Source organism: Branchiostoma lanceolatum, chromosome 13 (genome assembly GCF_035083965.1).
Source record: "Branchiostoma lanceolatum isolate klBraLanc5 chromosome 13, klBraLanc5.hap2, whole genome shotgun sequence".
Lineage (NCBI taxonomy): Eukaryota > Metazoa > Chordata > Leptocardii > Amphioxiformes > Branchiostomatidae > Branchiostoma > Branchiostoma lanceolatum.
Genome location: NC_089734.1, coordinates 21,731 through 43,716, shown reverse-complemented (window position 1 = coordinate 43,716; position 21,986 = coordinate 21,731). Strand labels below are relative to the sequence as shown.

Sequence of the window (21,986 nt, the reverse complement as noted above, 5' to 3'; positions counted from 1 at the left end):
GGAAACTTGAGAAGTTTTCGATGATGTCATCTAGGTTTGACTTGTCCAATGAGAGGCCAGTTCTGAAACGGAGCGAACCAAAAGGCGTAATATATCGGAATAAAATAGTTATAAACTATTTTATGAATATCAAGGAATAAGTCTTAACATTTTTGTCTATAATTTTCTTCTTCAAACTAATTTTATCCAAAGATTTATTTGATCGGTTCAGTTTGATATTCAAACAATGTTACATCATATAATCTCCTTCTAATTTAGCACCCCTATTTGCTGAGTTGTTGGTATAGTCAAAAACATTCCTGACCGCGGGAAAGTTTAAATAGTAAGCCGTCTAGCGACAATGATCCGAACTGCATACAGGTGACTCATTCGGGGTTTGCCAGCCATACATTCGCCCTTTGTCACGCTGCTATAATTGACACGAAAGCGGTTAATTCTGTTCAGTTGAGTCAAACGTGACCCAGAATAGAAGTGAAAACCATTATAGGAAATGATGCTATTTTGGGCGAGCTGAAAATATTCTCATCGGAAATATTTGACATGACTACGGTAACGATATATCTAGCGCTTGGGTGGGGACGGGGCGATACGGGTCCGATATGGTTTCCATGACCAAATGCTACACCATTCTTATGAACTCATAGCTGATAACCCGCAGCACAACAGCAGCCCGCCAGCGTACCCTGGTGTTCAAGCTGATGATTCAGACTTTTCACAACTTTGCGTCAGTCTCAGTATAAGCGGATCGTTGAATGAAGAGCATGTTAGATTTTTGTCAGAATTAGCGGATCGTTGAATGAAGAGCATGTTAGATTTTTGTCAGAATTAGCGGATCGTTGAATGAAGAGCATGTTAGATTTTTGTTGTCATAAAACTAGGTTGAACCTGAACCTGATTAAAGTTTAACTTATTACCATATAAGGAAGTACAATAAGACATCTAAACACGTGATAGTACTGGGCAGTTTATGTTTCATAACATTGAAAATCAACCAATCAGCATCTCCGGTGTAAAATCTACTTTGCTCTTCAAATTTCTGTGACATCAGGTCAGAGGTCAGCACAATGCAATCGCACAGGGTGTCTCATAGAGTAAATGGTAGTCAGTAAAACGACCAATTACACAGGGTGTCTCATAGAGTAAATAGTAGTCAGTAAAACGACCAATCGCACAGAGTGTCTCATAGCGTACATGGTAGTCAGTAAAACGACCTATCACACAGGGTGTCTCATAGAGTAATGGTAGTCAGTAAAACGACCAATCGCACAGAGTGTCTCATAGCGTACATGGAAGTGAGTAAATTCGGTGCAGAAAAGTTCTCCTCTGCGTCTGACATGCAGGTATAAACAAAAACAAAAACCTTTCCCTTTCCACATTAGCAACTTGTAGCTGGTGTTTTATGCCAAATGGCAGTTATACCGGCTATACAGATATAGATGCTGCGTTACACAGAAGGGCGGTTATATTTGGTATAGTTAGATACAGAAGCTGATGTGTTACGCCGAAGGGCAGTTATACCGGCTATACAGATACAGAAGCTGGTGTGTTACACCGAAGGGCTGTTATACCGGCTATACAGATACACCGAAGGGCGGTTATACCAGCTATACAGATACAGAGGCTGTTGACTGTTTAATACGCAGAAGGGTGGCTATACCGGTTATACAGATACAGAAGCTGGTGTGTTACGCAGAAGGGTGGCTATACCAGCCATACAGTACAGATACAGAAGCACATAATATTTTCAGAGTCAGAGTTACATCATTGATTTAGCAGCAGCATTCTGGATTGATTTGACACAAAAAACATGGGAAAATGACGGAATCAACACTAATTTATCATATAATATAATATGATATAATATAACATAAGCTGGTAATTTATTACTGCAAAATAGGCTTCAAAAGGTCCTGCAGACATTTGCAGCGGTTGTTGCATGGTTGTTGCAGTACCCTTAGACTAACTGCAGGATAGAAATAGTATTTTTCATTGAGACAGGATTTCACATTTCTAGTGTGTTTTTCATTGAGACTGGATTTTACAAAGTGTTGAAACCTGGATCTGTGGTCAGACTGCAACCTCCAAGCAGATGTGGGGAAGGAAAATTGTCTCAGTTTTCTGTCGCACAACCGATCCCAGCATAGTAGAAATTGTTCTAATTTTCCAACCACACCCCTGCTTGGAGACTGCCTGTTTGCCCAGTGAAAGTTGAAGTTTATAAGGAGCTGGAGCATCTGACAAAGATCATAGACCCACTAGCACAGGTTAACTAGAGCAGGCATCTTACATGGTGTATATATAACAATCGCTAGCAGTTCATTAGGAATTAGTTAGGAATGATAGAATGTACATCTTCAGTCCATTGCAACAGGATAACACATTTCTATAGTCACTTTCATATCTTTTACATCACATTTATAGAATAAAATGCATCACTTTACATTGAGAATAAAACAAATCTTGCAGCAAGGCCATAATTTTCAATTTTACAGGAATAGTGCCTTGGATATTTCATCATTGCAAATTGCTGCACTTGATACTTAAAGCTGGAAGGAAGAATGCATTATCATAATTATCATCATCACCTATAATTATCATCATCATCATCACCTATTATACATGGCCACCCTGCTTCAGAAGTGCAGGAAATATTCTGTAGTAAGAAGCACATGACGTCGTGACATCTGCATGACGACCTCTGAACTCTACAGGCAACTGCATGGCCTAGCCAGCATTGCTATTCCCTGCCTGTTTTACACAATCACCTCCATGGAGGCCTGGTCTTACAGAGTCCAACCCAATCACCTCCAAGGAGACCTGGTCTTACAGAGTCCAACCAAATCACCTCCAATTGCAAGGAGACCTGGTCTTACAGAGTCCAACCCAATCACCTCCAAGGAGACCTGGTCTTACAGAGTCCAACCCAATCACCTCCATGGAGACCTGGTCTTACAGAGTCCAACCCAATCACCTCCATGGAGACCTGGTCTTACAGAGTCCAACCCAATCACCTCCATGGAGACCTGGTCTTACAGAGTCCAACCCAATCACCTCCATGGAGACCTGGTCTTACAGAGTCCAACCCAATCACCTCCAAGGAGACCTGGTCTTACAGAGTCCAACCCGATCACCTCCATGGAGACTTGGTCTTACAGAGTCCAACCCATTCACCTCCAATTGCAAGAAGACCTGGTTGTTTTACAGAGTCCAACACAATCACCTCCAAGGAGACCTGCCTGTTTTACAGAGTCTAACCCGATCACCTCCACGGAGACCTGGTTGTTTTACAGAGTCTAACCCGATCACCTCCATGGAGACCTGGTTGCTTTACAGAGTCTAACCCAATCACCTCCATGGAGACCTGGTCTTACAGAGTCCAACCCAATCACCTCCATGGAGACCTGGTCTTACAGAGTCCAACCCAATCACCTCCATGGAGACCTGGTCTTACAGAGTCCAACCCAATCACCTCCATGGAGACCTGGTCTTACAGAGTCCAACCCAATCACCTCCAAGGAGACCTGGTCTTACAGAGTCCAACCCGATCACCTCCATGGAGACTTGGTCTTACAGAGTCCAACCCATTCACCTCCAATTGCAAGAAGACCTGGTTGTTTTACAGAGTCCAACACAATCACCTCCAAGGAGACCTGCCTGTTTTACAGAGTCTAACCCGATCACCTCCACGGAGACCTGGTTGTTTTACAGAGTCTAACCCGATCACCTCCATGGAGACCTGGTTGCTTTACAGAGTCTAACCCAATCACCTCCATGGAGACCTGGTTGTTTTACAGAGTCTAACCCGATCACCTCCATGGAGACCCGGTTGTTTTACAGAGTCTAACCCAATCACCTCCATGGAGCCCTGGTTGTTTTACAGAGTGTAACCCGATCACCCCTGCGGACACTTTGTTGGCTGGTAGGTTCTCCAAATATCTAAGGCCTCGCCACCTCAAGGTTTCAAAACCGCCTGCTTAAAATATTTTTTACAATCTTGAAGAAATTTCTGTGCAATCTTAGACAGAACAAACAACAACAGTAACATTAATTTCATGTCCCTTTCTATGACTACAGGGTAAGTTATCCACTTAATTTCTTTCATGGCTCATTTTTTTCCTTAAAATTTTGAGAAACATTCCACAAAGTTGCTATTGCCTGCCCCGGACTGTACAGGTACATATTGCACAAATGGCCACACCTGGACCGTGCCTACAGACACAACTGTACCGGCTTACTGTGAAGCACTGGGCTGGTGTCTGGTGTGGGTTAGAACACGGCCTTGCACTTGTGTCAGTACATAAAACACGGCCTTGCACTTGTGTCAGTACGTAGAATACGACCTTGCACTTGTGTCAGTACGTAGAGCATGACCTTGCACTTGTGTCAGTACGTAAAACAAAGCTCATCAGTTTTCTCCAAACTGATATTGTCTCTATCCCATAATGAAAATTAGACTCAGAAGAATTCTCAATTCTTATACTGCTTTAAGTAGTTCATGTTGTACTGATGAAGGCTTGGAATATATGCTTTACATAGAACAACAAACAAACAAACAAACAAACAAGTTCTGACAGGCTAATCCACACAAGGGAGCTTAAGGTCACGACCTTGCCTGGTTTATTGCACGACTGATCAGCTGTGTGAGAGAACCACTGCCCACCTGACAGGTCATCAGCCAATCACATGGCCTCAGGTATACAGCCTGTTTCTGAGTTTCTGATTGGATGAAAAAATGTTTCCTGATCTGTGATTTGTGATTGGCTGCTGTATCCTGATTGATGATTGGCTGCTGCTGTATCCTGATCTGTGATTGGCTGCTGCTGTATCCTGATCTGTGATTGGCTGCTGCTGTATCCTGATCTGTGATTGGCTGCTGTTGTATCCCGATCTGTGATTGGCTGCTGCTGTATCCTGATCTGTGATTGGCTGCTGCTGTATCAGGTGGCAGGAGTTCTCTCACAGCTGACCCAGGTTGTGTATTGAGGACAGTTTCAGCAGAACACATGGCTTTACACATATATTTTCACAGAAGGCTGTACAGGTGGCACAAGTCTGCTCCCAGCTGCAGAGGATGCTGCTATTCTTACAGCTGGAGCACATCTCAGGTTACACATCTCAGCTTGGCTGGTGTCAGATTTCCACTCACAGCTGCATCAGGTAGAGGCTTGCAGTATCAGCTTACAGCTACACCAAGCAAAACGGTTCTCCTCCCAGCTGGTCGTTAAGAGTCAGCAGGACAGTTTCAGGTCTGCCCCGTCAAACCAGCAAAAACCGCTCGGCTGCCGGGTAACCGCCTTGCCGGGCCGGGTACTCACTCCATGCCGAAGGTGCTGGTCTCCTCCACAGCGATGATCAGCTTCTCATACAGCATGGCGTAGCTCGGGTACGGGGGCAGGTCCAGCCGGTTAAAGCAGGTGTGGGCTCTGTAACACAACAGGGGTGTCAGGTTACACAACAGGGGTGTCAGGTTACACAACAGGGGGTGTCAGGTTACACAACAGGGGTGTCAGGTTACACAACAGGGGTGTCAGGTTAACTGGTTACAGCTTGGCGTAGCTCGGGTACGGGGGCAGGTCCAGTCCAGCCGGTTAAAACAGGTGTGGGCTCTGTAACACAACAGGGGTGTCAGGTTACACAACAGGGGGTGTCAGGTTACACAACAGGGGGTGTCAGGTTGCACAACAGGATGTCAGGTTACACAACAGGGTGTCAGGTTACACAGGGTGTCAGGTTTCACCCTGCAGCTCGCTGTAGGGCAGGTTCTAGTTCTGGGTAATGTCGGTTACGTGAGGACAGAGGAAGGAGTGCAGCTCTCACACCCAACTGTCGCCATGCCGAAGTGTGGACAAGGTCAAGTTCACACAGTCTAAGAGAATGTTCCTGGGTTTCCCAGGGTCAAGTTCATAGGGGCTGTGAGAATGTTCTGCGAGGGGGGGGTTACTAAGGTCAAGTTCAAACGGGCTGTGAGAATGTTCCAGAGTTATCTAACCAGGATTGCTACATGCATGGGTCATGGCAGGTCACTGGGACATGTTCCAAAAGCATGTGGGAATATTTCTATTTAAAAAAATTTAAGGCTAGCAGAGGTCATTGAAAGGTCACATGTTAAAGGAAAGCGACAGAAAAAAATTGAATAGCCTTCTATATAATAGTTCTATTCACAGTAGTGACCTCTCACCTTGGCAGTGCAGAAATCTTGCCCCACTTCTCTATGCAGAACTTGCGGGGTCCGTTGCTGCCGCGCAGCGCCGCGAAACCCTCGTACGGGATACTGGACGTCCCGGTCACAAACTGGGGAAAATAACATGGAATATTGCAGAAACAACATGGAAAACTGGAGAAACAACATGGAAAACTGGAGATGCAACATGGAAAACTGGAGATGCAACATGGAAAACTGGAGAAACAACATGGAAAACTGGAGATACAACATGGAAAACTGGAGAAACAACATGGAAAACTGGAGATACAACATGGAAAACTTCGGAAATAACATGGAAATCTTAGGAAAATATGTGAAAAACTGGAGACGTTGTGAGAAAGCAAAAGTGAAAACTGTAGACGTTGTGAGAAAGCGAAAGTCCCACCTGCAGGAGTCGAAGTCTCCTCTCGTTATCAAACCTCTCGACGGCCGTCCAGAACCACTGGATCACAGGGTGGCGGTCATGGTAACCTGCAGAACAACAGCAGTCATGGTAACATGCAGAACAACAGCAGTCATGGTAACATGCAGAACAAACAGCAGTCATGGTAACATGCAGAACAATAAAGAGTTATTATGGTAAAACCCAGAACAACAAATAGTAGTGGAGGTAACTTGCAGGTCAACAAACAGTTGTCTTGGTGACAGGTCAGCTCACCTGATCGGTATTCCGTGTTTTTCCTCCAGTCCACAATGTCGATCTCAGCGGTCCCGGCGATCACCAGCTCCAGCTCCCGGGCATCAAACACCGACACCAGGCGGGTGTCAATCACCTGTCACAACAGACATGTCAATCACCTGTCACAACAGACATGTCAATCACCTGTCACAACAGACATGTCAATCACCTGTCACAACAGACATGTCAATCACCTGTCAAACAACAGACATGTCAATTACCTGTCAAACAACAGACATGTCAATCACCTGTCAAACAACAGACATGTCAATCACCTGTCAAACAACAGACATGTCAATCACCTGTCAAACAACAGACATGTCAATCACCTGTCAAAACAGACATGTCAGTCACCTGTCAAACAACAGACACGTCAATCACCTGTCAAAACAGACATGTCAGTCACCTGTCAAACAACAGACACGTCAATCACCTGTCAAAACAGACATGTCAATCACCTGTCAAACAACAGACATGTCAATCACCTGTCAAAACAGACATGTCAATCACCTGTCACAACAGACATGTCAATCACCTGTCAAACAACAGACATGTCAATCACCTGTCAAAACAGACATGTCAATCACCTGTCACAACAGACATGTCAATCACCTGTCAAAACAGACATGTCAATCACCTGTCAAACAACAGACATGTCAATCACCTGTCAAAACAGACATGTCAGTCACCTGTCAAACAACAGACACGTCAATCACCTGTCAAAACAGACATGTCAGTCACCTGTCACAACAGACATGTCAATCACCTGTCACAACAGACATGTCAATCACCTGTCAAAACAGACCTGTCAATCACCTGTCAAAACAGACATGTCAGTCACCTGTCAAAACAGACATGTCAATCACCTGTCACAACAGACATGTCAATCACCTGTCACAAGAGACATGTCAATCACCTGTCACAACAGACATGTCAATCACCTGTCACAAGAGACATGTCAATCACCTGTCACAACAGACATGTCAATCACCTGTCACAACAGGCATGTCAGTCACCTGTCAAACAACAGACACGTCAATCACCTGTCAAAACAGACATGTCAGTCACCTGTCACAACAGACATGTCAATCACCTGTCACAACAGACATGTCAGTCACCTGTCAAAACAGACCTGTCAATCACCTGTCAAAACAGACATGTCAGTCACCTGTCAAAACAGACATGTCAATCACCTGTCAAAACAGACATGTCAATCACCTGTCACAACAGACATGTCAATCACCTATCAAAACAGACATGTCAATCACCTGTCAAACAACAGACATGTCAATCACCTGTCACAACAGACATGTCAGTCACCTGTCAAACAACAGACATGTCAATCACCCAGAGCTCCCTGACTAGCTTAAGTGACAGACTAGCTGACTAGACTAAGTGACAGATGCTGATGAAGTAGATGATGATGATGATGCTGTACCTCGTAGAAGCCCCTGATGAGGCTCTGTGGGCTGTGTGATTGACATGTCTGTTGTGTGACAGGTAAGTGACAGATGATGATGAGGCTGTACCTCGTAGAAGCCCCTGACGAGGCTCTCGGTCTGCTCAGCCACGCCCCTCTCCAGCCGCCACTTCACCACCCGCTCGATGTAGTTCATCTTGTTCTTCTCCGTCACAGGAACGTTTTTCCCATTCGTGATCAGCTCGCGTTCCGTCACCTGCAATAGAATGGGAAACAATTTGAATGAACTCAACAAACTGAAGAGCTAACCCTTCACTGGTCTTGACAGAGACAGATGCTACATGTATGTACCGTATTCACAGGGTCATTGTATGGGTATTTTTCCTAGCTATTTTCAACAAGCAGGGGTTATCGTCCTGACAGAAGCGTGCGTGTCTGGTGAGCGATAGACGTCTTGTTCCAAATCAGAGGAAAACAAACTGTAAAAGAGAAGCAAATAACAGCAGCAGTTTTTCCTCTCTGCATAAACTATAAGCAACATTATTTGTCTCTTCTCATGCAGTCTGAAGCTGACCTGTCCAAAAACCTCCTCATCCACACTGAAGGTCAGCTCCAGGATGTCCGTGATGTCGTTGTCCTTGATCCACTGCAGCGACGCATAGAACTCCTCATCCACGGCCTGAAGGTCGTTGATGTCACATGGCCTGTGGGGCGGGGGGGCAGCAGTGTAAATACAGAACAGAAACTCCCTCAAGGTCAACTGTGGGGAGGGGGGAGCAGGGAAGTACAGAACAGAAACTCCCTCAAAGTCAACTGTGGGGAGGGGGGCAGCAGGGTAAATACAGAACAGAAGCTCCCTCAAGGTCAACTGTGGGGCGGGGGGGCAGCAGTGTAAAGACAGAACAGAAACTCCCTCAAGGTCAACTGTGGGGAGGGGGCAGCAGGGAAGTACAGAACAGAAACTCCCTCAAAGTCAACTGTGGGGAGGGGGCAGCAGTGTAAATACAGAACAGAAGCTCCCTCAAGGTCAACTGTGGGGCGGGGGGGCAGCAGTGTAAAGACAGAACAGAAACTCCCTCAAGGTCAACTGTGGGGAGGGGGCAGCAGGGAAGTACAGAACAGAAACTCCCTCAAGGTCAACTGTGGGGAGGGGGCAGCAGTGTAAATACAGAACAGAAGCTCCCTCAAGGTCAACTGTGGGGAGGGGGGCAGCAGGAAAGTACAGAACAGAAGCTCCCTCAAGGTCAACTGTGGGGAGGGGGGCACCAGAACAGAAACTCCCTCAAGGTCAACTGTGGGGAGGGGGGCAGCAGGAAAGTAACAGAACAGAAACTCCCTCAAAGTCAACTGTGGGGAGGGGGGCAGCAGTGTAAGTAAATACAAACACAAACACACACACACACCACACACACACACATATATATATAAGTTATGTTTGCAGTTCCATACTCACGTTCTGAGCAGGGCCTTGTAGAAGGGTCTGGTGAAGAAGGCATCTAACAGGTACTGATGTATCAGGGCCAGGCCCAGGATCCGCCCACTGAACCTGAACCTGAAACGCACCACGCAGTCAGCAAGCATGCAACGCTACAAGGATATGTACTGTACAGGGATATGTACTGTACAGGGATATGTACTGCACATGGATTATGTACTGTACAGGGATATGTACTGTACAGGGATATGTACTGTACAGGGACATGTACTGTACAGGGATATGTTACACTATCGTTACCTCCATATGGACCAGGTACAAGGTTTCACTACCTTTTCTACCTCCTTCCAAGTGGATTTAAGAAAGCATCTGCAGACAGGTGTGAAAGTAAAGGAAAAAACTCAAACCATCCAAAAACAGCAATGAGCATAGTTTATTCATCAACAGAAGAAAAAGAGATTCGCTGTAGGAAGGAAAGAAGCAAGAAAAAAACCCAAAAAAACACACAACTCACCAGGGGTAAGGGACTTTCCATCGACTGAAAATGATAACAAACAGAAAGTCTAAAAAGAGAAGTGATAAAAGAAATAAACTGACAATTCATGTAACTTTCATGTCTCTCTAAGGTCACGCAACTTACATGACACTCACCAAGGACGTGTTCAAAAAGGAATTTGTATTTCCAAGAAAAAGTGAGAAAGTTGAAACGTCAGGCAGACAGAGTTTCAGTCTACTTTACCTTTTTTTCTTGGTAGTCTATATTTCGTGATCATTCTAAAAGATTGTGATTATACTGATAGAACTAAAATGGCAGCAAAGGTTCCTCACCAGTCGTGTGCGTTGGGTTAGGGTTAGGGGAATATCGATGCTCACCAGTCGTGTGCGTTGTCCACGAAGGCTGACATGGGGCTGACCTGGACCGTGTACTGGTCGTTAGCGGAGTACTCGAACAGGCCGTAGTACGGGTTGAACAGTTCTCGGGACAGCAGGAAGAAAAACTCCCGTGACGGGCCGCCGTAGTCCAGCCTAAGGGAGGAGCATGGAATATGTTGGAGTTCAGACCAGAACACTGGCCAGGTACTAATGATATATCATAGTAGACAACTGTAGTCTAACCTACTTAACCGGCTCCTTCATGTATTTACCCCCAAAACACCCGCCACAACTAACCCCCACCCCCTACTTACCTCCTCCCCTAATTACCCCTCCCCTACTTACCCCTCCTCCCCCACGAAGGTAACATAGAGTTTGTTCCGCTGCAGGTCCCGTTTTGTGGTGCCCATGATTTTGTTGAAGGTGTCGGAAAGAAGATGGTCTCTTCTGATGTTCAACCTGCGGGAGGAAGGGACGCCATCATCACCATTGTAACCATCATCTTCAGTCATCATCATCATCATCACTATCGTCATCATCATCATCATCGCTATCGTCATCATCATCATCATCACTATGGAGGGACAGCATCATCATCATCGTCATCATCACTATCATCCCTAGGATGCATGCACTAGCCACTACTGGGAAATCTTATTAACGAACACAAGTTTCCTAGTCTTGATAGGGACAAATTCTGCAGCAGACACCTCAACAATGGACAGCTTCAGAACTGTTTGTTTGCTGTAATTGAGGACTGTACTCACTTCAGCTTGCCCGGTCCCTGTCCGTAGCCCTTCGACTCCAGTTTTCTGTAGAAGTTCCTCAGTTTTGACTCAAAGTCTCTCCTGTATGGGGCTGGTGCTCTGGCATTGGCGCGCTGCAAACCTGAAAAATCCAGTTTCCACTTTGTGTCAATTGAACCTGCACATCAAACTCTACTGTAAACCTGAAAAATCCAGTTTCCACTTTGAGTCAATTTGAACCTGCACATGAAACACTACTGCATGCAAACCTGAAAAATCCAGTTTCCACTTGGTTTTATTGAAACCTGCAAATCTGACTACAGTTCAGAACAGAATGATGCTATGGGGAGTAGGCCCTTACCTGGGAGGCCTGTAGTGACCCATATTGGGAGTAGGCCCTTACCTGGGAGGCCTATAGTGACCCATATTGGGAGTAGGCTCTTACCTGGGAGGCCTGTGGTGACCCACGTGGGGAGTTTGACCTTACCTCGGGAGGCCTGTAGTGACCCATATTGGGAGTAGGCCCTTACCCGGGAGGCCTGTAGCGACCCATATTGGGAGTAGGCCCTTACCTGGGAGGCCTGTAGCGACCCATATTGGAGTAGGCCCTTACCTGGGAGGCCTGTAGTGACCCATATTGGGAGTAGGCCCTTACCTGGGAGGCCTGTGGTGACCCACGTGGGGAGTTTGACCTTACCTGCGGAGGCCTGTAGTGACCCATGTAAGGAGTAGGCCCTTACCTGGGGAGTCCTATGGTGACCCATGTTGGGAGTTTGACCTTACCTGGGGAGGCCTGGGGAGATGCCTGAGGTGACCCACGTGGGGAGTACGCCCTGTCAGCGTGGGTCTGCACGTGTTGCGCGGGCGGCACAAACGACATGATCTCGGTCTCGAACAGGCTCAGCAGGATGATCAGGTCCACGTCGTCCGCCAGACGCTCCAGCGCCGCTGTGCCCTCGTTACGGATCACGTTAATCTTCTCCCTGCAGGGTGGGCAAGTGTTATCAGTGTACCAGTCCTGTACTAACCCTGACCCATCCCGCTGTACTAACCCCCACCCTAACCTGTCCCCTCGTTACGGATCACGTTAATCTTCTCCCTGCAGGGTGGGCAAGTGTTATCAGTGTACCAGTCCTGTACTAACCCTGACCCGTCCTACTGCAGGTGTACTTACTTTAAGAGAGTTGGAGGCGAACGACGGCTGTGTGTGGGGTGTGTGCTGTGTGGGGTGTGTGCTGTGTGCTGTGTGTGGGGGTGTGCTGTGTGTGCTGTGTGGGGTGTGTGCTGTGTGCTGTGTGTGCTGTGTGTGGGGTGTGTGCTGTGTGGGGTGTGTGCTGTGTGTGGGGTGTGTGCTGTGTGTGGGGTGTGTGCTGTGTGTGGGGTGTGTGCTGTGTGGGGTGTGTGCTGTGTGTGGGGTGTGCTGTGTGTGGGGTGTGCTGTGTGTGGGGTGTGTGCTGTGTGTGGGGTGTGTGCTGTGTGGGGGGGGGGGGGGGGGGTGCTGTGTGTGGGGTGTGTGCTGTGTGTGCTGTGTGGGGTGTGTGTGCTGTGTGTGGGGTGTGTGCTGTGTGGGGGTGTGTGCTGTGTGGGGGGGGGTGTGCTGTGTGTGTGTGTGTGTGGGGGGGGGGGGGGTGCTGTGTGTGGGGTGTGTGCTGTGTGGGGTGTGTGCTGTGTGGGGTGTGTGCTGTGTGGGGTGTGTGCTGTGTGTGGGGTGTGTGCTGTGTGTGGGGTGTGTGCTGTGTGGGGGGGGTGTGCTGTGTGTGTGGGGTGTGCTGTGTGGGGTGTGCTGTGTGGGGTGTGTGCTGTGTGGGGTGTGTGCTGTGTGTGGGGTGTGCTGTGTGTGGGGTGTGTGCTGTGTGTGGGGTGTGTGCTGTGTGGGGGGGTGTGCTGTGTGTGGGGGGTGTGCTGTGTGGGGTGTGTGCTGTGTGGGGTGTGTGCTGTGTGGGGCGTGTGCTGTGTGTGTGGGGGGGTGTGCTGTGTGTGGGGGGTGTGCTGTGTGGGGTGTGTGCTGTGTGGGGTGTGTGCTGTGTGGGGTGTGTGCTGTGTGTGGGGTGTGTGCTGTGTGTGGGGTGTGTGCTGTGTGGGGGTGTGTGCTGTGTGTGGGGGGTGTGCTGTGTGGGGTGTGTGCTGTGTGGGGTGTGTGTGCTGTGTGTGGGGTGTGTGCTGTGTGGGGGGGTGTGCTGTGTGTGGGGGGTGTGCTGTGTGTGTGTGGGGGGTGTGTGCTGTGTGTGGGGTGTGTGCTGTGTGTGCGGTGTGTGCTGTGTGTGGGGTGTGTGCTGTGTGGGGGGGGGTGTGTACTTACTTTAAGAGAGTGTTGGAGGCGAACGCCGGCTGTGTGTGGGGGGTGTGCCGTGTGTGGGGGGGGTGTGCTGTGTGGGGGGTGTACTTACTTTAAGAGAGTGTTGGAGGCGAACGCCGGCTGTGTGTGGGGTGTGTGCCGTGTGTGGGGGGGGGTGTGTGCTGTGTGGGGGGGGTGTACTTACTTTAAGAGAGTGTTGGAGGCGAACGCCGGCTGTGTGTGGGGTGTGTGCTGTGTGGGAGGGGTGTGTGTGCTGTGTGTGGGGGGGGTGTACTTACTTTAAGAGAGTGTTGGAGGCGAACGCCGGCTGTGTGGGGTGTGTGTGCTGTGTGTGGGGTGTGTGCTGTGTGTGTGGGGGGGTGCTGTGTGTGGGGGGGTGCTGTGTGTGGGGGGTGTACTTACTTTAAGAGAGTGTTGGAGGCGAACGCCGGCTGTTTTTCCCTCAGGACGTCCAGGATGCTGGACTGGCGCAGGAAGGCGACCACCTTGTCGCTGTAGGCTGGCGGAGAAAAACAAGACTTTTTGTTTGTTTGTATCACAGATCTAAGACTCTCCCGGAAAAACATACTAAACAACAAACAGAAACAGCGTGACTCGCGTAGAGAAGCATAAACAACTAACAAACCAAACATTACAAACAATTGGACTCCCCGATTAAAACAGTAACAATTAACAAAGTTTAAGCCGTAAACAGAACCAGCTGGACTCACCGAGAGGAACGTCGGCTGCCGGCTGCGCAGAGTAACCCGAGCCCAGCGACCGGGTCAGCGTTTCCCGCGGCCGGGGAGGGGGGACGGGGGCCTGCAGGGGGTAAACATGGCAGCGGTTAACCCAAGGGGAGAACAGGTAACCCATGGGGAGAACAGGTAACCCACAAGGAGAACAGGTAACCCATGGTGACATGTTACCCACGAGGAGAACAGGTAACCCACAGGAGACCAGGTAACCCACGAGGAGAACAGGTAACCCACGGGAGACCAGGTAACCCACGAGGAGAACAGGTAACCCACGGGGAGACCAGGTAACCCACGGGAGAACAGGTAACCCACGGGAGACCAGGTAACCCACGGGAGACCAGGTAACCCACGAGAACAGGTAACCCATGGGGAGAACAGGTAACCCACAGGGAGAACAGGTAACCCATGGGAGACCAGGTAACCCACGAGAACAGGTAACCCACGGGAGACCAGGTAACCCACGGGAGACCAGGTAACCCACGAGGAGAACAGGTAACCCACGGGAGACCAGGTAACCCACAGGAGACCAGGCAACCCACGAGAACAGGTAACCCATGGGGAGAACAGGTTACCCACAAGGAGAACAGGTAACCCATGGTGACATGTTACCCACGAGAACAGGTAACCCACGGGAGACCAGGTAACCCACGGGAGACCAGGTAACCCACGGGAGACCAGGTAACCCACGGGAGACCAGGTAACCCACGGGAGACCAGGTAACCAACAGGGACAGGGGACTGCAGGGGGAACAGTTTACGGCCTTTGCTCCTTAGTTTACAATCTTTGAACAGCACAATTATGATACAAGATTTTATCCACATTAAGGAGACACTCATAGTCCACTGTCTCACCAGCAGAACAAGTGACGCTGACTCCAAGACTACGTCTTGCCAACAAAAGACAAACTTACTCGTACTGTGATGTTGATGCTGCTTCTTCTGATTTCATCCTGAAAAATCCAAGAAAAAAGATTTGATGAAATATGAAATGCAACAGTACAGCTAACAGCAAAAACCCTGAGCTTTTAACTTCTAAGTTCATTCTAGAATGAGTTACACGACTAAATGAGATTACCTTCCAGCACTGTGACCGCATATAGAATAAGCAAATTCAAGGGACTGAGTGAGTGAGGAGTGAGTGAGGAGTGAGTGAGTGAGGAGTGAGTGAGTGAGAGTGAGTGAGTGAGTGAGTGAGTGAGTGAGTGGGTGAGTGAGTGAGTGAGTGAGTGAGTGAGGTGTGAGTGAGTGAGTGAGTGAGTGAGTGAGTGACGGAGTGGGGGAGTGTGTGAGTGTGTGAGAGGGTGAATGAGCGAGGGAGGGAGTGAGTGAGGAGTGAGTGAGTGAGTGAGGAGTGAGTGAGTGAGTGAGGGGTGAGTGAGTGAGTGAGTGGGGGAGTGTGTGAGAGGGTGAATGAGCGAGGGAGGGAGTGAGTGCGGAAAGAAGGTTACCTCGCCAGCGCTGTGGCTGCGTGACCTTGACCCTGGGACCTGCAGGAAGTCCATGCTCGGCGCGTGATGCGGACTCAGCACAGCTGAGGACGGCAGCCGAGGGTCGATAAACGTCGTCGTCCGAGAGTTGTGATCAATAAAAAACATCTGAAATGTTATCAATAAAAAACATCTGAAATGTGATCAATAAAAAACATCTGAAATGTGATCAATAAAAACATCTAACATTCCATCAATAAAATACATCACACTTGTGACCCATAAAACACATCTAAAGATCATCTTCTAGACCAGTCATATTTCAACTGCCCAGGGGCTGTTCAGGAAGGTCCCCCCCCACAGTACCCCCCTACAGCACCCCCCTACAGCATCCCCCTACAGCACCCCCCCTTACCTTCCCTGTCCTGTCGTACTTCATCTCCCACCCCCTGGGAAGGTCCTGGTTGAGGTCCCCGAAGCTGTTCAGGAAGGCCCCCCTCTACAGTACCCCCCTACAGTACCCCCCGACAGTACCCCCCTACAGCACCCCCCTTACCTTCCCTGTCCTGTCATACTTCATCTCCCACCCCCTGGGCAGGTCCTGGTCGACGTCCCCGAAGCTGTTCAGGAAGGCCCCCCCTCTACAGTACCCCCCTACAGTACCCCCCCACAGTACCCCCCTACAGCACCCCCCTTACCTTCCCTGTCCTGTCGTACTTCATCTCCCACCCCCTGGGCAGGTCCTGGTTGAGGTCCCCGAAGCTGTTCAGGAAGGTGACGATGTCCCGGTTGTGCTGGTACCGCTCGAACATCGTCGGGTCGCGCCGGATCTTCCCGATCATGTGCTTCAGGCACGGGCTGTGCGAGTACAGGTGGCCGCCCGTCTACACAAACAAATAAAGTGAGTGAGTGAGTGAGTGAGAGAGTGAGGGAGTGAGTGAGTGAGTGAGTGAGTGGGGGGAGGGACAGGTACATATATTACTGACCACGTTGCTGCCGAGGATGTTGAAGAACTCGGTGCTGGTGAGGAACTGCACGGCCGGGGACTGCAGCATGGTGCGCCGCTCTGACCGCGGGGAGGGCTGGTCAGCGCTGTCCATCCCGTCAGCTGTTCCTGCAGTAAATGAACAAACAAACAAACAAGGCCATCAGGGCCTGTGCAGCACATCCTGCTCAACACGCCACGGCTGTGCCAGCTGAGTCTGTAACAAGCTGACTGTTCACACAGCTCAAGTGAAAGTGAGCCTCACCTCGGGCCCCGATGGCTCTGAAAGTGAAAGTGGTTCTTACCTCGGGCCCCGACAGCCGCCCCCTCCTCCACAGTCTCCTCCTCTTCTGTCATGGTGCGCCGGATGCTCTGGTATCTGAGACACACAAACAAACAAACAAACAAACAAAGTTAGCAGAGGGGAAACCAGCAGCTCAAGAGGTTTGCAAAAAGTAAAAACTCAATGAGATCTAAGCTGGTAATAAATCCATCCCACAAATCTCTAAACTAGCTGCAGTTTGTGTGGATTGTGCTAGAGGTCTCCCCTTTACCTTCTGTCCAGCTGGGCACGCTGCTGCTCCTCGTTGATGGAGCTGGACCGTTGCAGCTGCTGGGCCGACACGTTGCCATGGGGACGCTCCCAAGTTGTGGTGCGGTTCACGTGGTCGATGTAGAACACGCGCCCGTGGCTGTCCACTCGCGCCTCCCAGTCTGGAACATAAACAAATAAACAAAACGTGCTCCCTACTCGCTTGTGGCTGTCTGCTAGTTACTAGAACATGAATTGAGACCCCCGTTCGAGATATCAAACATAGCATGTCTATAGTTAGTTGGTATAGTCAAGAAGTTAGAGACCTTTGACCCTTATGCATGTGCAGTTGAAACTGTGATCTGGCTAATAGAGAGATGCAGACTTACGTGTGGGCAGGGGCTCCATGCCAGGCGGAGGGTTAGGGTTAGGGGGAGGTTCATTACTCACGTGTGGGCAGGGGCTCCATGCCAGGCGGAGGGTTAGGGTTAGGGTTAGATGCAGACTCACGTGTGGGCAGGGGCTCCATGCCAGGCGGAGGGTTAGGGTTAGGGTTAGATGCAGACTCACGTGTGGGCAGGGGCTTCATGCCAGGCGGAGGGTTAGGGTTAGGGTTAGATGCAGACTCACGTGTGGGCAGGGGCTTCATGCCAGGCGGAGGGTTAGGGTTAGGGTTAGATGCAGACTCACGTGTGGGCAGGGGCTTCATGCCAGGCGGAGGGTTAGGGTTAGGGTTAGATGCAGACTCACGTGTGGGCAGGGGCTCCATGCCAGGTGGAGGGTTAGGGTTAGATGCAGACTCACGTGTGGGCAGGGGCTCCATGCTAGGCGGAGGGTTAGGGTTAGTATTAGATGCAGACTCACGTGTGGGCAGGGGCTCCATGCCAGGCGGAGGGTTAGGGTTAGGGTTAGATGCAGACTCACGTGTGGGCAGGGGCTCCATGCCAGGCGGAGGGTTAGGGTTAGGGTTAGATACAGACTCACGTGTGGGCAGGGGCTCCATGCCAGGCGGAGGGTTAGGGTTAGGGTTAGATACAGACTCACGTGTGGGCAGGGGCTCCATGCCAGGCGGAGGGTTAGGGTAAGTATTAGATACAGACTCACGTGTGGGCAGGGGCTCCATGCCAGGCGGAGGGTTAGGGTTAGGATTAGATGCAGACTCACATGTGGGCAGGGGCTCCATGCCAGGGGGAGGTTCATTACTCACATGTGGGCAGGGGGAGGTTCATTACTCACGTGTGGGCAGGGGCTCCATGCCAGGCGGAGGTTCCACCCGGGGGTACATCACGTTGGCTCTCTCATTCGCTCGAGGTTGCCGGGGCAATGTGGGCAGCGTGACCCTTGCCCTGACCGGTTCCCTGGCCGCTATTGGCTCCTGGCCCTGGGCTGTGCCATTCTCAGCGAGGGGGGAGCAGGTGGCATCTGCAAGACTGGGGTCTACAGCTGTTGCACCTGCAGCTGCAAAACAGGAGGAAAAATTTGGTCAAGATGCACAAGGGGAACAAACACACCTGACACCAAGTGGGAAACAACACACCTGATAGTCTGAAGTGGGAGATTCTCACAAGAGGCCTAGGAAGCGTGCGTAGTCCAGCGGTTATCGATCTTGCCTCTGGAACTAGAAGCCCTGAGTTTGATCCCGGCTGTGTCCCTCAACTGTCATGCACACTGTCTACCAGAAGGGGTCTCAGTCCTTGTACTTGTCGAAAAGAGCTAGGGCAATTTCCCCGCCGCCCGGTACAATAAACCTGTAAATACTGTACATAGCGTCTGTCTTCTTTCTCACCACCAGTGGAAGATTAGCTCTTCAGTGAGCTAAACTGGATCGAGATCACTTCATTTTTCTTTTTCTTAAAATGAGAAACACAGCCCAACTGAATATTATAAAAAAATCAGTCCCATACCATGAGCTGATGGATCTGTGTGTGGCGATCGTTAAAGGTATGATGTTGAGGTGAGACATCACGCTTTTAGGGCTGTTTATGCAAATTTATACAAACTTTACAGACTCACCTGTGCCATTACCTGCCACCTGGTGGGAAACAGAACACATCTGCGGACTCACCTGTGCCGTCACCTGCCACCTGCTCACCTGGTGGGAAACAGAACACACCTGCGAACTCACCTGTGCCGTTACCTGCCACCTGCTCACCTGGTGGGAAACAGAACACACCTGCGGACTCACCTGTGCCGTTACCTGCCACCTGCTCACCTGGTGGGAAACAGAACACACCTGCGGACTCACCTGTGCCGTTACCTGCCACCTGCTCACCTGGTGGGAAACAGAACACACCTGCGGACTCACCTGTGCCGTTACCTGCCACCTGCTCACCTGGTGGGAAACAGAACACACCTGCGGACTCACCTGTGCCGTTACCTGCCACCTGCTCACCTGGTGGGAAACAGGACACACCTGCGGACTCACCTGTGCCGTTACCTGCCACCTGCTCACCTGGTGGGAAACAGAACACACCTGCGGACTCACCTGGTGGGAAACAGAACACACCTGCGGACTCACCTGTGCCGTTACCTGCCACCTGTCCCTGCAGCTGCTCCTGGGAGTCGGAACTCTCCACGCTCGCACTCGGGCGCCGCTCCCAAATAAGGGCCTGGGCCGACGCTGACTGGTCCTCAGCTGGGGGAACAGTAATATACAAATATATTAAACAGTATAACATAAAGTCTGTCATTTGCTATAACCATTCAATCATTTCATAAGAACTTTACCTTGTTTAGCCTAGAACCCAGTCCCGTTAGGCTCACCTTGCCCATCAGCAGCTGCATGGAGAGAGCTGTCCTAGCCTAGAACCCAGCCCTGTTAGGCTCACCTTGCCCATCAGCAGCTGGAGAGAGCTGTCCTAGCCTAGAACCCAGCCCTGTTACCTCACCTTGCCCATCAGCAGCTGGAGAGAGCTGTCCTAGCCTAGAACCCAGTCCCGTTAGGCTCACCTTGCCCATCAGCAGCTGGAGAGAGCTGTCCTAGCCTAGAACCCAGCCCTGTTAGGCTCACCTTGCCCATCAGCAGCTGGAGAGAGCTGTCCTAGCCTAGAACCCAGTCCCGTTAGGCTCACCTTGCCCATCGGCAGCTGGAGAGAGCTGTCCTAGCCTAGAACCCAGCCCTGTTAGGCTCACCTTACCCATCGGCAGCTGGAGAGAGCTGTCCTAGCCTAGAACCCAGCCCTGTTAGGCTCACCTTGCCCATCGGCAGCTGGAGAGAGCTGTCCTAGCCTAGAACCCAGCCCTGTTAGGCTCACCTTGCCCATCGGCAGCTGGAGAGAGCTGTCCTAGCCTAGAACCCAGTCCCGTTAGGCTCACCTTGCCCATCAGCAGCTGCATGGAGAGAGCTGTCCTAGCCTAGAACCCAGTCCCGTTAGGCTCACCTTGCCCATCAGCAGCTGCATGGAGAGAGCTGTCCTAGCCTAGAACCCAGCCCTGTTAGGCTCACCTTGCCCATCGGCACCTGGAGAGAGCTGTCCTAGCCTAGAACCCAGTCCCGTTAGGCTCACCTTGCCCATCGGCAGCTGGAGAGAGCTGTCCTAGCCTAGAACCCAGTCCCGTTAGGCTCACCTTGCCCATCAGCAGCTGGAGAGAGCTGTCCTAGCCTAGAACCCAGTCCCGTTAGGCTCACCTTGCCCATCGGCAGCTGGAGAGAGCTGTCCTAGCCTAGAACCCAGCCCTGTTAGGCTCACCTTGCCCATCGGCAGCTGGAGAGAGCTGTCCTAGCCTAGAACCCAGCCCTGTTAGGCTCACCTTGCCCATCGGCAGCTGGAGAGAGCTGTCCTAGCCTAGAACCCAGCCCTGTTAGGCTCACCTTGCCCATCAGCAGCTGGAGAGAGCTGTCCTAGCCTAGAACCCAGCCCTGTTAGGCTCACCTTGCCCATCAGCAGCTGGAGAGAGCTGTCCTAGCCTAGAACCCAGTCCCATTAGGCTCACCTTACCCATCGGCACCTGGAGAGAGCTGTCCTAGCCTAGAACCCAGCCCCGTTAGGCTCACCTTGCCCATCGGCAGCTGGAGAGAGCTGTCCTAGCCTAGAACCCAGTCCCGTTAGGCTCACCTTGCCCATCAGCAGCTGGAGAGAGCTGTCCTAGCCTAGAACCCAGCCCTGTTATCTCACCTTGCCCATCAGCACCTGGAGAGAGCTGTCCTAGCCTAGAACCCAGTCCCGTTAGGCTCACCATACCCATCAGCAGCTGGAGAGAGCTGTCCTAGCCTAGAACCCAGCCCTGTTATCTCACCTTGCCCATCAGCAGCTGGAGAGAGCTGTCCTAGCCTAGAACCCAGCCCTGTTAGGCTCACCTTGCCCATCAGCAGCTGGAGAGAGCTGTCCTAGCCTAGAACCCAGCCCTGTTATCTCACCTTGCCCATCAGCAGCTGGAGAGAGCTGTCCTAGCCTAGAACCCAGTCCCGTTAGGCTCACCTTGCCCATCAGCAGCTGGAGAGAGCTGTCCTAGCCTAGAACCCAGCCCTGTTATCTCACCTTGCCCATCAGCAGCTGGAGAGAGCTGTCCTAGCCTAGAACCCAGCCCTGTTAGGCTCACCTTGCCCATCAGCAGCTGGAGAGAGCTGTCCTAGCCTAGAACCCAGTCCCGTTAGGCTCACCTTGCCCATCGGCAGCTGGAGAGAGCTGTCCTAGCCTAGAACCCAGCCCTGTTAT

At 50.7% G+C, this 21,986-nt stretch overlaps 1 protein-coding gene across 40 annotated transcripts in view; it reads right to left on the bottom strand.

Annotated features, from left to right (window-relative positions):
- Nucleotides 1-951: 951 nt before the first annotated feature.
- The window catches only part of LOC136447387 (E3 ubiquitin-protein ligase HECW2-like), a 31,109-nt gene continuing 10,074 nt past the window's right edge, over nucleotides 952-21,986 (bottom strand). For 3 of the 40 annotated variants that reach the window (XM_066446239.1, XM_066446277.1, XM_066446278.1), the window contains exons 10-34: nucleotides 19,850-19,966; nucleotides 18,568-18,789; nucleotides 17,354-17,513; nucleotides 17,105-17,178; nucleotides 16,801-16,928; nucleotides 16,513-16,698; nucleotides 15,836-15,982; nucleotides 15,299-15,337; nucleotides 14,362-14,452; nucleotides 14,054-14,150; nucleotides 12,139-12,338; nucleotides 11,377-11,497; nucleotides 10,955-11,068; nucleotides 10,610-10,762; nucleotides 10,251-10,274; nucleotides 9,755-9,853; nucleotides 8,876-9,005; nucleotides 8,411-8,557; nucleotides 6,861-6,975; nucleotides 6,588-6,673; nucleotides 6,179-6,291; nucleotides 3,608-5,423; nucleotides 3,190-3,521; nucleotides 2,864-3,103; nucleotides 952-2,817 (exon numbers count right to left, since the gene is read on the bottom strand). In XM_066446239.1, coding sequence (XP_066302336.1) covers nucleotides 5,312-5,423; nucleotides 6,179-6,291; nucleotides 6,588-6,673; nucleotides 6,861-6,975; nucleotides 8,411-8,557; nucleotides 8,876-9,005; nucleotides 9,755-9,853; nucleotides 10,251-10,274; nucleotides 10,610-10,762; nucleotides 10,955-11,068; nucleotides 11,377-11,497; nucleotides 12,139-12,338; nucleotides 14,054-14,150; nucleotides 14,362-14,452; nucleotides 15,299-15,337; nucleotides 15,836-15,982; nucleotides 16,513-16,698; nucleotides 16,801-16,928; nucleotides 17,105-17,178; nucleotides 17,354-17,513; nucleotides 18,568-18,789; nucleotides 19,850-19,966 — 2,675 coding nt within the window. In that variant the 3' untranslated portion in view covers nucleotides 952-2,817; nucleotides 2,864-3,103; nucleotides 3,190-3,521; nucleotides 3,608-5,311. Of the gene's footprint in view, nucleotides 2,818-2,863; nucleotides 3,132-3,189; nucleotides 3,550-3,607; nucleotides 5,424-6,178; nucleotides 6,292-6,587; nucleotides 6,674-6,860; nucleotides 6,976-8,319; nucleotides 8,558-8,875; nucleotides 9,006-9,754; nucleotides 9,854-10,250; nucleotides 10,275-10,564; nucleotides 10,763-10,954; nucleotides 11,069-11,376; nucleotides 11,498-12,138; nucleotides 12,339-12,419; nucleotides 12,455-14,053; nucleotides 14,151-14,361; nucleotides 14,453-15,298; nucleotides 15,338-15,835; nucleotides 15,983-16,512; nucleotides 16,699-16,800; nucleotides 16,929-17,104; nucleotides 17,179-17,353; nucleotides 17,514-18,567; nucleotides 18,790-19,849; nucleotides 19,967-21,986 lie in introns of those variants that run through there. The other 37 variants (XM_066446240.1, XM_066446244.1, XM_066446242.1 and 34 more) reach the window with 37 other exon arrangements.